Source organism: Pongo abelii, chromosome 10, assembly GCF_028885655.2.
Source record: "Pongo abelii isolate AG06213 chromosome 10, NHGRI_mPonAbe1-v2.0_pri, whole genome shotgun sequence".
Classification (NCBI taxonomy): Eukaryota; Metazoa; Chordata; class Mammalia; order Primates; family Hominidae; genus Pongo; species Pongo abelii.
Genome location: NC_071995.2, coordinates 73392833 through 73408668, shown reverse-complemented (window position 1 = coordinate 73408668; position 15836 = coordinate 73392833). Strand labels below are relative to the sequence as shown.

Below are 15836 nucleotides of genomic sequence, written 5' to 3'. Positions count from 1 at the left end.
TGGGAGCCAGATTCATGTTTGGACTCTGTTGTTCAAGACACACATGACTTTAGAGAAATCTCTTGCATCTCTTTCTTCATCTCTAAAACAGGGATGATAATACTCCTCATATTAAATTTCCAGGGTTGTTGTGGGTAATAAATTAGATGTATGTCAGTTTTAGATACTAAAACATTTTCCAAATTTGGGAAAATGCAGTATAGTAGACTCGATTAGACACTTAATCTGTTGGATCTCATAGTATAAAATGGAGAAAGATATTGAAAAAGCAATCACAGAAATTAACATGTAATTTATGTTTTTTTTTTTTTTTTTTGAGAGAGCCTTGCTCCGTTGCCTGGGCTGGAGTGCAATGGCACAATCACAGCTCACTGCAGCCTCAGATTCCTGGTTTGAAGTGAGACTCCTTGACTCAGCCTCCTGAGTAGCCAGGACTACAGGTGCATGCCACCACACCCAGCTAAATTTTTTTTTTTTTTTCTCTTTTTGTAGAGACAGGGTCTTGCTATGTTCTCCAGGCTGGTCTGGAACTTCTGGGCTCAAGTGATCCTCCCACCTCAGCCTCACAAAGTGCTGGGATTATAGTCATGAGCCATCACACTTGGCCTAATTTGTGAATTTTCATGAATCCTGATTTATCTTTTAAAGATAAGGGGCTCACAGTAAGAAAGCAAGAAACAGATTTGAAAAGTTTTGTTGGGACTCTCAAATGTTCTTGATGCCAAAGTGTGTAAACAGTTTTCTCTATTATATCATTGTCAATACAGTATTTGTCACAATTGAACTTGGTGACATTTGTTTGTTTCTCTCATGTATTATATCTAATAACTGCTTTAGTAAAGTTACCAATCTATTCTTAAGTAAATATGGTACAAAGTGGATTAAGTGAAATAACAGCTTCAAAGAGAATGCTAGGGATCTAAGCAAATAACCTCTTATGAAATATATAAGTATAGGATAGAATTCAAAAGCCTTGATGCTATTTTGTATACAAGTTACAATTTGAAGATTTCAAACTATTTTTAAAATGTTGAACTGATAATTTTTGGGTGACTTGCCTGTCCTCAATTTTGTAATTCAGTTGATAAAAATTAAGAGAAGGAAAACAGATTAAAGATACGAGGTGGTTAAAGAGGTTATCTACGCAACAAAATCTAAGATTTTATATTCTCTTGGTGATAAAGTGAAACTGTATTTTTCTGTTTTAAAAATATAACACTTCCACCACACAGTGGTGCTATAGTTCTGGCATATTTACATGTGATTTTATATTTAATCCTCTTGATTAAAAACATCCTATTTTCCAAAGTCTTTTGTCTTACATTTGATTTGTTTGAATATTCACATTCCTTATTTCAGTTACATCAACTTTAATTTTCTTATGAAAGATAACTGCGGCTTTATACATTTATGCATAGGAACAATTTGTTTTCATCTCTCTTCTTGTTGAACAGATGTGCTAAAAGAAAAACTACATAAAAGAGGTGTTCGTATTTTGACTGGATTGGGAAAATACTTTCAACAGTTGGACAAGGAAGGAAATGGACTTTTAGATAAGGCAGATTTTAAGCAAGCTCTAAAAGTGTTTCACTTACAAGTGTCTGAAAAGGTATGTGCTACAGAAAATTCTCTGCAGCAGATAATGTTATTCTTAGGTGGCATTATTCACTGTTCTACTGAAATTTTAGTTTTCATTTATTTTCTCCTTCTCTATGCCCTTTATCAGTGTTAAGCTATCAGGTTACAAGCCATATTGGTTTTTAAAGTTTAAACATTGCTCCATCCTATATTTATAAAGAGCTTAATAACCAGGCATTGTGCTAAGCTCTGAGATAATACTCTGTGCTCTCAAGATCACCATAATTGAAGGACAATGAACATAAAACAAAATATGTATTCAGTGGAGAATGTTGTTGGAACACCATGGGGTAGGTACCTGATTCCAAGGCAGGTTCTGGGGAAGGAGAACAAAGATCGTGGAAGGATGCCTGGAGGAGGATGCATCTAAGCTGAGTTTTGAAGGTTGAGGAGGAATAACCAGACGAGGGAGAAAGAGGAGTGTGAAGCAGACAATGTGTATTTTATGAAAAGGAGACACATGTGAAAGCTTGGAGGGGAAGGGAGTGTGGCCTGTTTCTGACACTGCAAATGATTAATAATCTTCACACATACTGTTCCCTCCACTGTGAATAATCTTCTACTAGATCTTTGCATACTGGGTTTTCTTAGCATTCAGGCCACAGCTTTCTCTGTCAAGAGCATTACCATGACACTTCTGTCTAAAGGAGCACTCCCATCTGATCCTTGGTCTTTTCTATACCAATTTCTCATTTTATTTTTTTTTCATGCCACTTTGTAAGTATTTTCTGGCTCTGCCTGCCAGTAGATCATTAAGTCTCATCAGGGTGGGGACCGGAGTGTTTTTGTGTTCCTGCTCTTTTATTAACATCTGAAATAGAACCCAGCATATGGAAAGTTAAGTAGATAATGCATTAGTTTGAATGGATAAATTTATGGAAGGAAGGAAAAGAGAAGAATGGAGAGAAATGTCTGGTACATTAAAGTCTTGCATGTCATGCTAAGAAGGTTGGATTTTATTCTAAAAGCATATGAATCACATTTGTCTCAAGGATTTCAGATAAAGGATCTCTTGCATTGTTCTCTTTTGCTTCAAATGATCTTGTCACAAGATGTGTATTTTGTAGAAAGAACACTGTAAATTGAACTTAGGACATTTAGGTTCAAGTTCCAGCTTTACTATTTGAACTGTATGATCTTGGACCAGTCTTTTAACTTTTTTGATTGGGGGGCTCTCCCTGAGCAATCCAGAGGTAATTGCTATAGTTAGAGTTGCTTGGAAGCTCAAATAAGGAAATTACATGGGAATCTGCCATATCAGCTGTACAATTCTGTGCCAATATCATGTTGCCTAACATTGTTCTGACATACCCATCTTTTTGGTTTTTATGATGTTTAATCTTTTGCCCACCTAGTGATACATGCTAGGGATCATCTAACTTCCCCTCTTCGTTTTGTAGATTAAAACAACAACAACAATAACAAAACAGCAATAGGAAATTAGAAAGCCTTGATGTCTTTGCTTACAATCACATGAGTGTGAATAGAAAAAGAATACAAACTGTTTCCTCTGCTTTCACACAGTAATAATCAACACAGAATACTTCTGCAACCAAATGCATGTGGGGGTTCCACCCATACCAAGCTGTAGAAACCCAGTGGATAGCCTCTAATTCAATTGAATTCTGACATTATCTGCCTGGAGGTAGCCTCAGATCCCACAGGGTGAGATCTCAGTTCTACAAGACAACCCCTGCCCCCAACACACTCTGCATAGAGCACCGGTCACAAGCTTGGGTCCCTGGAACTTGTGATCAACTAATTTCAAGTTGGGGGTTCCCACCACCCCCTCCTTGGGTTCAATTAATTTGCTGGAGCAGCTCACAAAACTCAGGAAAACTTATATTTACTGGTTTACTCTAATGGATATTACAAAGGATACAGATGAAGAGATGAATACGCAGGGTATCGGGAAAAGAGTGCAGAGCTTTCATGCCCTCCCTGGGTGCCACCCTCCAGGAACCTCCACAAGCTTAGCTACCCAGAAGCTCCCTGAACCCTGTCTTCTTGGTTTTTCTATGGAGGCTACATTGGATAGACATGACTGATACATGCACAACTGTGTAGAAATGTGATGGGACAAAAGTGTATGACCTAATACTGATAGACTGAAGGAAGAAACCCAGCAAGGAATGCCTGTTCTGACTCTTCTTGGCCTCTGAGCAGCATTCCTTCCTCCATGGTGGGGGCAGGACCCCTTCTGAAATGGGGGTCTTATGGCCTACAATTAGACAAGGGAGGTCAGAGAATATTTTATGGCCAGCTCCAACACAGAAAGGCAGGAGACGATTCCTGCCTTGAAGAGGGAAAGGAGCTTAAGGTGAAAGAAGGGCAGGAGAAGGTCAGAGAGAGAGAGAGAGAGAGAGATTCCATTTTCTGAGGCCTAAAGTGCCCAACCATTATAATAAAAGATTGTAACAAGAACAAGGAAGGGCAATGGGAATTATGAACTGGTCCTATGGATGAAAACATATATATAATATATATATGTATATATATGTGTGTGTTTGTGTGTGTGTGCTTGTGTGTGTGTGTATGTGTTTATAAAATCACACACAAGTAATAGCTGATATAGGACTAGAATGCAGAAAATACGTTCCCGTCTAGTACTTTTTCTGTATCATAACAATACTTCCCTTTTTGATTAATTTGCTAAATTGTTATGATTAGATCTAGGAACAAAAACTACAGTAATTATATAAGACTTCTAACATAGAGGGAACATATTATGAAAATATGAGCATGCTTCCTCCTTTTCTCATATATTTTAATATTTTATATTTTTTCTGTAATATCACTGTAAACTGCTCATACAATGATAAGCGTATACAAACAGCTCGAGAAGAAGAACTTAAGAATCACTAATCTAGGTCTAATTTTGAAACAAGAATGTTTGTGGGAAGGCATAGTCAGCCATTCTCCCTGATTTGAGATTAAAAAAATTGATATGTGCCCTAAAAAGCCTAATTTATATAGAGATACTATCAGAGATTTCCTTCAGCTTTTTTTAATGTAATTATTTTCCATTGTGTACCATATCTTTGAAAGAAAGAGTATATATATGTATATCTCTTAAGTATATATAAATATAAATATGTATTTCTTGTTGTTGACAACTATGTTAAATTACTCAATTCTTGAAAATTATTTCTTTTAAGCTTTAAGAAGTATCTTTCAATTCTAGTAATCCATGAATTGGATGAGCAAATTGGTCTTCTCCTGTACATATTACTCATGATTTTAAAGGTCAAGCTCATCTTCAGTTTAACTGCACAGACACTTAAAGTCCGCATAATGTGAAGTACATTATGATAGACAAAGATGTATGGGGTTGTTGAGAATTGAGGGAAGGCAGGCATCTTTAGATTTTGTTTTTCTAGTTAAAGTTTCATTTGAAAAAAATAGGAGGGAGTGGAAAATGATGTTTTTTGAGTACCTATTATTTGCCAAGCACTTGTTAGGTATTTTATCTACATTCACATTTAAAGCTAACAACTTGATTAAAACATTGAAAAAATATATTTACTTGAGTTTGAGAAAATGATGCTGTAATTTCTTTGTTGTCAAGGAAAACTGTGTTAGAACTTTCTATTAAATAGTGCATTTGCTGAAGAAGTAAATGGTAATGGTAAAGTGAATAAACTTGCATAAGGGATTTATTCAAAATTATACCTTTCAGTGTAAATTATAGAATAATATTAGAGTCATTCAAATCTATATTTTTAAGCATGAAGACTAGCAGAAATATAATTAGTGGTTATAATGCCATTGGAAGCACTCCAGGACCGGATGTGACTTTTGAATTAACACAGATATAATACATTAAAAGTATTTAAATGTTCAAAACTGAGTAAATGGTAACCACACATACACAGACACACACATCTATCTATATATCTACAGGTGGATAGATGTATAGATATAGAAATAAATTAAAGTTGAAAAGATAAATTTGTTACCAGAGCATGGGGAGAGGGGTGGTATACAGGAAAATGGAAAATTGGTCAAAAGGTACAAGTTTTCATTACGCAGTGGATTAAGTTCTGGGTGATCTATTGCACAGCATGGTAACTATAGTTTATAATAATGTATATTTCAAAATACCTAAAAGGGAGGATTTTAAGTGTTCTCATCACAAAGAAATGATAAATATTTAAGATGATAGGTACGATTGTATTATTCTACAATGTACACATGTATTGAAATATCATATTGTGCCCTATCACTATGTACAATTATTATTTGTCCATCAAAAATAAAACTTAAAAAAGATAAATTTGTGAGCTATTGCCACTCATAAATGGCTCCTAACTTTACAGAACCATTCACCACAGGTTCCTCTAAATCACTTTTTTAGTGGCTTTGATTGGATATTTATGTAGCTTCTTCAATTTTCTTATTAAATGAGTTGTCATATCTAGGACTACAGAAGATGTAACAAAATACAACTAAGATGATTTTGCTGTGATGATATGTAATTTAAAAATGCAACAGTTATCTCTGTTTATTTCTAGGATTTTGAGTCTGCATGGCTAATTCTGAATGACAATGGCAATGGCAAGGTTGATTATGGAGAATTCAAACGTGGTATTATTGGTGAAATGAATGAATACAGGAAATCATATGTTCGAAAGGTAACTTTGTTAAGTAATCTTTCAAATTGTTATTTTTAATAGATTGTTAGGTTCAGTATTTTAAAACTTTAATGAATTACCATTTAAAATGTTTTAAATCTATTTACTTATAACATATGTTGGGTTTAGTAAAACAGAAAACAGGTCCATATGCATACAAATCGACCCCGAATGAAGCAAAATAACTTGTGTATATATTTTAAAAAAATACTATGAAAGGAAAATAAAATTTGAAATCAAATTTTGGTTAAAAAATTACTAGCTCCGTAAGTTGTTGCCTCCATAAATGACTAGCTACGTGAATATATGTATTATAAAATATTCCTAAGTCTCAGTTTCCTATCTCATAGAGTTGGTGTAAAGATTGAATAAGATAATGCATATACCATTCTTAGCATTGTGGCTGTTCCAGTGGCAGTACTCCAGAAATTTTGTTTTAGGATGATGACTAAAAAATATTTCTCTGGTCTTTAGAATATGCATGATAAATATTAACTTGTAAATTAAGATAATCATGTTAAATTGGAATTAAAAACAGGAGTACTGACTTTAATAGGAAGCTATGTATTACTTGGATTTTGGTAGCCATTTTTTAGAGCATATTTTGAGAAATGTAGTTATCTTTTTTCTTTTGCATATGTAATTAATATTGAAACAAAGCTATTCTGTATAATGTAAATAACTATATAAATCCCAAATAGAGAAATTAGTCTCTACCTTTACTGGGTAAGAGACATAGTAAAAACCTTAAATTAGACAAATTCACCACATAATATTTATAAATGTGTACTTATTCGTACTTTCCATGTCCTTCCTGGTGATAGGTTTGAGAATCTGGTATAGAAATTGGAGGCTTGTCTCTTTCATAAATCTTGGTAATGGGAATAGAGGGCAAGAGAAGTGTTATGCAGTTCTGTATTAGTTTGCTTGGGCTGCTATAACAAAATACCACAGACTAGGTGACTGAAATAATAGAAATTTATTGTCTCATAGCTCTGGAGGTTAGAAGTTCACAAACAAGGTGTCAGCAGGTTTGGTTTCCTCTGAGGCGTCTCTCCTTAGCTTGCAGATGGCTGCCTGTTCTCTGTGTCCTCACATGGTCTTCCCTTTGTCTGTGTTGTGTCCTACTATCTTTTATTTATTTATTTTTTTGAGGTGGAGTCTTGCTCTGTTGCCCAGGCTGGAGGGCAGTGGTGTGATCTTGGTTCACTGCAATCTCCACCTTCTGCGTTCAAGTGATTCTCCTGTCTCAGCCTCCCAAGTAGCTGGGATTACAGGCACGCACCATGATGCCTGCTAATTTTTGTATTTTTAGTAGAGACAGGGTTTCGCCATGTTGGCCAAGCTGGTCTTGAACTCCTGACCTCAGGTGATCCACCCACCTCAGCTTCCCAAAGTGCTGGGATTACAGGCGTGAGCCACCGTGCCTGGCCCTACTGCCTTCTTATAAGGAGACACCAGTCATATTGGATAAGGGGCCACCCTAATGATTTCATTTTAACTTAACTATCCCTTTAAAGGCCCTACCTTCAAATACAGTCATATTCTGAGCTACTGGGGATTGGGTTCAACATATGAATTTTGGAGAAACACAAGTCAGTTTACAACAGCTTCCATATTTCTGTGAATGCAATATTGTGAATAACCAGACTTGATTCTAGTTTTGACCCCACTACGAATGCAGAATGTTGCTTTGGGTAGCTTGTGTCTTTCTAAGTAGTGAATACTCTTCCCAATGAAATATTTCATGATATCTTATGATAGAGCTACATTGAATTAGAGGAACAATAGCACAACTACGTTTTAAAAAGTGTATTAAATTTCAAGAAATAGAGTAACGTAACTCATTTAAAAGGTATTTCACTATTTCATTGATTTTAGGGAGGAAATATTTGCAAATTCACTTCTTGAGTTAAAATATTCGTCTTGGCAATCTCTTTTGGCCATTTATGCGTTTCATATGAATCCTAGAGATGGAAGTTACCTGAGAGGTCTTTTACCCATCTCTTCAGTTTTCAGGGGAGAGAGGCCATGGAAATAGAGGTCAGGTTACTTTCTCAAAGTCAGGATGCTAGAAAGTGGTAGAACTTTCTAATTGAGTACAGATTTCCTAATATCTTGCTTCACTATCTTTCCTCCTGTATTTATAATTGTTCTTTCATATATCAGTATAGTACTTTTAAAATGTCTTGTTTATAGCTCAGAAATAACCTACTGTAAAATATAATATTAGATTCCTATGTCTAATAATTTTACTTAAAAAATAACATTTGTCAGGCCGGGCATGGTGGCTCATGCCTGTAATCCCAGTACTTTGGGAGGCCGAGGCGGGTGGATCAGCTGGGGTTAGGAATTTGAGATCAGCCTGACCAACATGGCGAAACCCCGTCTCTACTAAAAATACAAAAAATAGCTGGGCATGGTGGCGGGCGCCTATAGTTCCAGCTACTCGGTAGGCTGAGGCAGGAGAATCACTTGAACCTGGGAGGCGGAGATTGCAGTGAGCTGAGATCACGCCATTGCACTCCAGCCTGGGTGGCAGAGCGAGACTCTGTCTCAAAACAAAGCAAAATAAAACAACCAACCAACAAACTAATAATAATAATATTTGTCTGTTTAGGCCTTTATGAAACTGGATGTCAATAAAAGTGGCAGTGTGCCTATTATAAACATAAGAAAATGTTACTGTGCAAAGAAGCATTCTCAAGTAATTTCAGGTAATTATTCGGAGTTAAAATGCATTGGATTTTGAAAATGTTACTTAATAAAGATAATATCTTTATATTAATTTAAACCTTAGACTGAGGCCATTAGGGAGGAAATAAACTATTTTTTTGAGCCGGAAACTTAGGAATTATTTGCCTTTCTTCATTTAAAAATTCTTAGGTCTATTGCCCATACTCATTTGATTATTTGATATTTATTATCAATATAGAACTCATTTCCTACTTGGGAGATAGTAAGGGATTTAAGTTAAAAAGAATGAAATAGGTTTAGAAAATAGATAAATACATATGCAGGTTCTCAGAGTTATTTTTACTATATCTGCTTATATAGTTATCCATACTTAAGGATTTAAGCAGAATGAGGGGGTGTCTTTCTCTAGGGATGGAGCTATACGTAGAATGAACATACATATGTCTATCAGAATTTGAGGATATTGTAAATTCCCTAAAGTAACTGTAGAGATTTATATCCTACTATATTTTTTCTAACTTTTTTACATAATTGTTTTATAAGTGCATGCTTTTTATAAAGAAAGCATTTGACCACCACAACTCTCCTCTTTACATTTCCTTCCATAGAAGTCAAAATTAGCATTTAGCATATATATATTTCAGTTAATACATTATGAATTTTACTTACTCTATGAATCTTCATGGCTATGTGCATACTATGAATATTTAATACTTTTTGAAGTTTTTTTGACATGAAAGGTGCACTGAAGATAATGTTATATAATTTGCTTTTTACACTCACAAGTATGTTTTGGAGTTCTTTATATGTTAATCCACATTGAGCCACCTTATTTTTTATCTTGCAGTATAATTATTCTTTTTATGAATCAGTATATTATCATTTACCTAGCCATTCTTTTATTGTTAGATTTTAAGTTCTAATTACTGATCAACAACTAATGAAGCAATAAATGCGCTTATTTGTGACTCTTCAGGCCTGTTTTCTACCACTTCCCTGGAGTGATATTAATACCGAGAATTACTGGGATGTCTGCATTTAAAATTTTAAGTGATACTTCCAAATTACATTGTAAAATGACTATATTAAATTATATAGCCATTTGTTGAAGCGTTCTTTTCCTCCACAACTTTGCCAAAAAATTTCACTTTGCCAATCTGATAGGTTAAAAAAAACCCATTTTACTTGGAGTTCCTTCATTACTAGGGAGGTTAAACCTACATTTGTATATTTATTGATTGTCCATCTTTAAGGAATATTTATTGACAATATTTTATGAATAATTTCTTTTCAACGTAAGTTAATTCTGTACTGCTAAATACTATAGAATACTATTATTTTTAGAATTTTATTCCTTACTATTAAAAGAGATACACTGTAATTACTTTGGTTTCTTGTCATCATTAACTCTCATATATGGTTAATTTATTACTTTTAAGTATGAAATGAAAAACATGAGATTTGGTTATGAAGATTAAAACTAATCATCACTGGATTCCAAATTTCTAATTATCTATTTCTTGTTGAAATAGTTTGATTTGCTTATTCATAACATTAAATAAACTACAGCTACTCTATGAGAATTTTTAGTGTATGTTTAATTGTTGCTAGTGTATTTTTTTCCTTTAAACACATCATTATCTGTTTCTTTCTCTTAATTAGTCATACTAAATATAAGAACAAAATAGTTTAATAGTTTTTTTTCTTTCTCTTTTCTCATCTAATAATATTAATTAGGTTTTTAAAATAGCTTCAGTTTTATTATGTGTCATGGAATTTTTGATGAGGGTTTTATTTTTGTTGTTGTTGGGAAAGCCTTTTTTGGTTTCAAAAATTCCATAATTTGTCTTTGCGTTCATATTAAGAATGACAACAGGCAAGCTAAATATTCCTAAATAGAAGAAAACTTGTCACTGTATTTCAAAGAAGAAAAAAAGTACCCCTATTATTATTTATTATTGCAAATTATAATCTGTTCCATACATGCCCACCTCTGGGATATAGTTTGTTCACAATTTACAATTAATTTTAAGGTAAGGCTCTTATACCACATACAATTTAATTTTAACTATAGAAAATATTCCTTCTTAAATTTGCTTAAGTAATCTATTAGATAAAAGTATTTTAAGGTTTAATAGAAATGGGATATCCCAAATGTATTTCTGTATAATAGTTTTAGAAATATAACATTTTTTGCTGTAAATATTTTCTGGTCTCCGAGAGGACTGAAAAAAATTTAGTTATAGGTGGTAGGAGGTAGATATTTCCTGGGTGAGGGATATAAAGGAGGTATGAAATTCTTCGCTATTTGAAATATAAATTTGAGTGAAAAATGTTTCCTCAGAAAAATGTGTTAAAACTCCTCTGTTTAAAAGTATGGCTGGTAAACAAAGAGGGAAATTTCTACCAAAATTTATGTTTTCATATAGTTTGGATCTTGATTAATTTTTAGCCTCGACTAACATTCAGTTAAAACTTCATTTTATTATTTTATATTACTATCTCTACGTAGCACCATTATTCAGTCTTTTTACATTCAACTTGTATTTTATAAAATAATCACTTTTTCTCTATTTCTTGTGTGTGTTTTTAAAAGAAAGCAAACTTCTTAATATTCAAAGTAGATTTCATTCCTTTAGTTTGAAAGACCCTTTGCAATACATTGTTGTCTAAGTCCATTAGAGAACCTCTGGTTTGAGGGAAAAAAAATTATCTCTCACCTTAATTTTGTCCACCCCATTAGACAAACGGTTTGAGTAGTATTCCCATCTAAGCCTGTTATTTAAAACATAACCTGACTTTAAAACGTTTTAGAGGGTCACATAGAAATTTTTGACCCTTTTTCTACTATTGTATATGGGCCTCTGTTTATTCTCTTTTCAGTGTTATCTGACCAGTCACTATAGCTTCCTTTCGTCTTTGAATTCCTCTGTTCTTTTTAAAAATTTATGATAAAAAAATTGTGTTCTACACTGGGATCCTGGAGATAGATCAGTGCAGGAGAGCAGGGGGCAGGGAAGGAGTGGCAAATCAAATGAGATGAAATAATTCCAGTTCATGTGTAAATAAATTGGCTGGTAGTTTGACAAAAGATTTCAAATTGTTGAAAGTATTTCATAAGATGATTAAGTATTCCTTTATCATCATCAGTCATTTCACTGAACTTTTCAGGAAACTGTTTCATACTCAGTACTATTTTACAGGCCATTCAACAGAGGAAGAAATCATATCATCCTTTCTGGAAACATTAAAAGTTGCCTGCAGCAAGTCTGATGAAGTGTCATATGGTGAATTTGAAGATTACTATGAAGGTTTAAGTATAGGAATAGTAGATGATGAAGATTTTGTTAACATCTTACGTACTCCATGGGGGATTTAGTCTTTAATAATACATATGTCATCAGCACTAAGCATTTTATTGGAGAGATGATTTCAATGTAAAGGATGATCAAACACTGGAATATATTTTCCTAGGACTTCCTTTATTCTGTTTTTTTTTGTCTGTTTTGTTTTGTTTTTTTTTTTCTCAAAAACATTGAATCTGGAAAGAGAACTATCCAGAAAGATAGATGTAGGGGTGTGTGAGTGTTTGTGCATGTGTATGCCTGCTCACATGTCCATACATTTGTAAAGATGTCTTTTTGGTTTATTACTTATCTTGCGTATATTTTAGAGGTCATTTTTTATTAACTTCAATAGGAAAGATACATCTGCATCAAACATTATGGTAGCATCTATTTATTAACCAAGTTTCCTGTCCTTTCACATTGTTTTTTGCTACCTCTTCCTCAGAATATATTTGCCACCATTGTCAATTTGATAAATTAGAATTGGGCCCAAAGCCAGTGAAATAATTCAATGTGTTTTTAACACATGAAAATATTAAAGGATATGCAAGAGAAATTTTTCAAGCAGTGTGATTATAGATGTTTTCTGTATATAGAATATTTCGAATGATGGAGGTTTACCCCATGATGCTCATTTAAATACTGACTTGTCTTTTAAATCTGTCTTCTAAATTATGTACTGTTGTTAGTTAAATAGAGCACAATGTAGTTATTCTAATGTCCAGTTGTATTTGTTCTTTTATTCTGTTTTTTAACTGTAATCCTTTTTACCACCATACAATTGTTATTGAGCAATATGAAAGGGAAATGTTCTTTATTAAGATCAATACATTATCTTATTAAACAAAGATCCTAAAAGTATATTGTTGCATATATGAATCCAAGGAATAGTTCGGTAATTATTGCCTAAAATGTGAAAGCGTATTTTGTATCCTAAAGTGAATGTATGATATTCTAAACATCTGTTTTAGTATAACAAGCAATTGAAACATTTCCTTCTAAATATATGTTATTTAATAGTTACATGTATTATAATCATTCTTTCTAAATTCTTTGCTAGTCATTTCTTCCTGGGAATACAGAGAAAAGAGACAACTTTATGAGTTGTTTTCAACTTCATAATTTTAAATTTTCTATGTTAATATAACATAAATTAGAAAAAATAAGTGATTCAAAATGAAAATATTTACTTTGTAGAATATGACTTTAGACATATCACTGTATCCACCTATACTTGGCAGCAACATGAGAAATGTGATACATGTGAACCCAACAAATTCAAAGTTGCACTTTTCAAGATGTGAGAAGGTACTAAAACTTAATACTAAAACATGAGAGGGAAAATATGTGTAAACCTCTTAGTGCTATTTTCACTGGCTAAATTCTTCATTTCTTGATTTTTTAAAAAAATAGGTTATTAAAATTAAAACAATATGCTAGAAGACATTTTGGCAGAAATAAGTCTATAACACTATTTTTGTCACATATCTTTTTCTTGGAAAAATTTATCCAACTATAGACATCTTAAACCCTACAAATTGTTCTTGTTAAAAATGACTAATACTGGGGGTGCTCAATATGCATATAGTGTTTTTCATTGATAATTTTTATTTAGTTCTTAAGAAACCTGTTCTTAATGTTGGCATGTCACATTTTTCTGTTACTATAATCAGAAAATGTATAGTCTGTTATACTGTAAAAAAAAAAAAAGGGAAGCTACTTTTGGAATGTAACGTGTTAACATGACAGCATACTCTTAGTATTAATCTTAATATTCCTAACATAAGCATTCACATGTGGTTATTTGTAGGAAATAGCTCTATTTATGAGATTTTTTTGGTGTATTTTGTTAGAATTGGTGACACAGTAAATCATTCTGCTTTTGGATTTGCCTCACTGCCTGCATTCTTCTTTGATTTTGGTATAGTAAAATCTGTTATTTAGTATTAAACTTAATAAAAGAGCATTTAAGAGAAGTGACATTTCATACATCCACAACACAACTGACTTTTGAAATCCTATGCTTAATAGTCTTTGTAATTCTAAAAGACCTTTTGAAAATGTTAAAATATTAAATTATATGTTGTAATGCTGTTATATGAATTTTATAGTTATGCATATTTTATAGATCTCTATGTCTTTGTAAGTTACTTGCTTGTATGCTATATAATTGCTTTCTCAGTTAACCATACTGTTTATGGAATTGTATATACTGATTTTTCTGTTTTTATATTTTAAAAATAAAAGTTGAGAATTTTAAGGAAAAACGTTTTATTAAAAAGACAAGGTATATTATATAAGAATTTTAAGATAACTTTTAATGGAAAGGACATACATATTTGCATGATGGAGCAATCACATTATAGTTAAAAATGTATGTCCCTGTTTTAAATTTTATAGTATATACATATATGTGCTAATGAACCAGTGACTCTGCATAGAGGCAGTCACTTAGAGTAATTAATAATCTTGATGCAGCTGTAGATCATATCTTATTTTACATATTACTTTTGGCTGCCATTTTAAGTTGTTTGTTATCAAGTATTTCAGGAGAGAATTGTGTACATTAGGCTATGTTTACTGCAGATTATGTAACATGGTTTTATGAGATTATAGTTTGTAGTGCTTGCAGATATAAAACATGTACCCTGATAAACTATAATCACTACTAGGTTGACCAGCAAGGACAAACATGAAAGTGCTTAATAAAAAGAAAGTGCTTAAAAAAAAAGAAATAGAAGGTAATGCATGTATAAAATAAGCCAAGCAAGAGAAGAGCAAAGAGAATCTGCAGGGTGGACATGGATGTATTAGTTTCTGATCATGAGAAGAAGCTCTTGTCATATCCTTCCATTTTTATTTTAAAGTTCTATAAACTTCTGAGGTAAACTGATTTCTTGGATGTACTTAATAAAGAATAAATGCTTCATATTGGAGCGACTGTGCACTTAATCATTATTTATTCTGCCAGTCAGTTGTTTGTACAGGGTGAGTGGCACTACCCTTGCAGTAGGCCAAGGCTCTGAGATATTCTAGATTTTTCTCACAGTCTCTATTATCCACTCAGTCTCAGGTGCTATTGATTCTTCCGTTGGTTCTTTAAATCTCTCTCGTTCACTGTTTTCAATGCTTATGCCTCAGTTCAAATTCTTACCACTTCTCATGTGTACTCCCCCTCATCAACTCTGCCTCCTTCTCAATCCTGTTTGAACCCATTGATGTTGGAATGCCCTTTTACAATATACATTACTTCCTGAATAAAATTCTTCCCTGATACCTCATATCTCTCAGAAAAGTTCAAGCTCTGACCTTAACACATAAAACCTAAAAGATCTGGTTTTCTTAAGCTCATCTCCCTATGCTCAGCTCACTCCCCACATTCTTCCAGTCATTCTGAACTATGTATCAGCTTTTAAAATGGATTGTGAGATTTCCAACCTCTGCGCTTTCATATCTGTTCTGCTACTTTTATCCAAAATTATTTTCTGCACTTAGTGCATTAAATTAATTCATACTGATC

General features: G+C 33.0%; 1 protein-coding gene across 13 annotated transcripts in view; it reads left to right on the top strand.

The window, feature by feature from the left end:
• CAPS2 (calcyphosine 2) overlaps positions 1-15245 on the top strand; it is a 122765-nt gene extending 107520 nt beyond the window's left edge. For all 13 annotated transcript variants that reach the window (XM_063712195.1, XM_063712194.1, XM_054527404.2 and 10 more), the window contains 4 exons: positions 1455-1609; positions 6153-6272; positions 8893-8989; positions 12173-15245. In XM_063712195.1, coding sequence (XP_063568265.1) covers positions 1455-1609; positions 6153-6272; positions 8893-8989; positions 12173-12348 — 548 coding nt within the window. In that variant the 3' untranslated portion in view covers positions 12349-15245. The remainder of the gene's footprint in view (positions 1-1454; positions 1610-6152; positions 6273-8892; positions 8990-12172) is intronic.
• Positions 15246-15836: the final 591 nt, after the last annotated feature.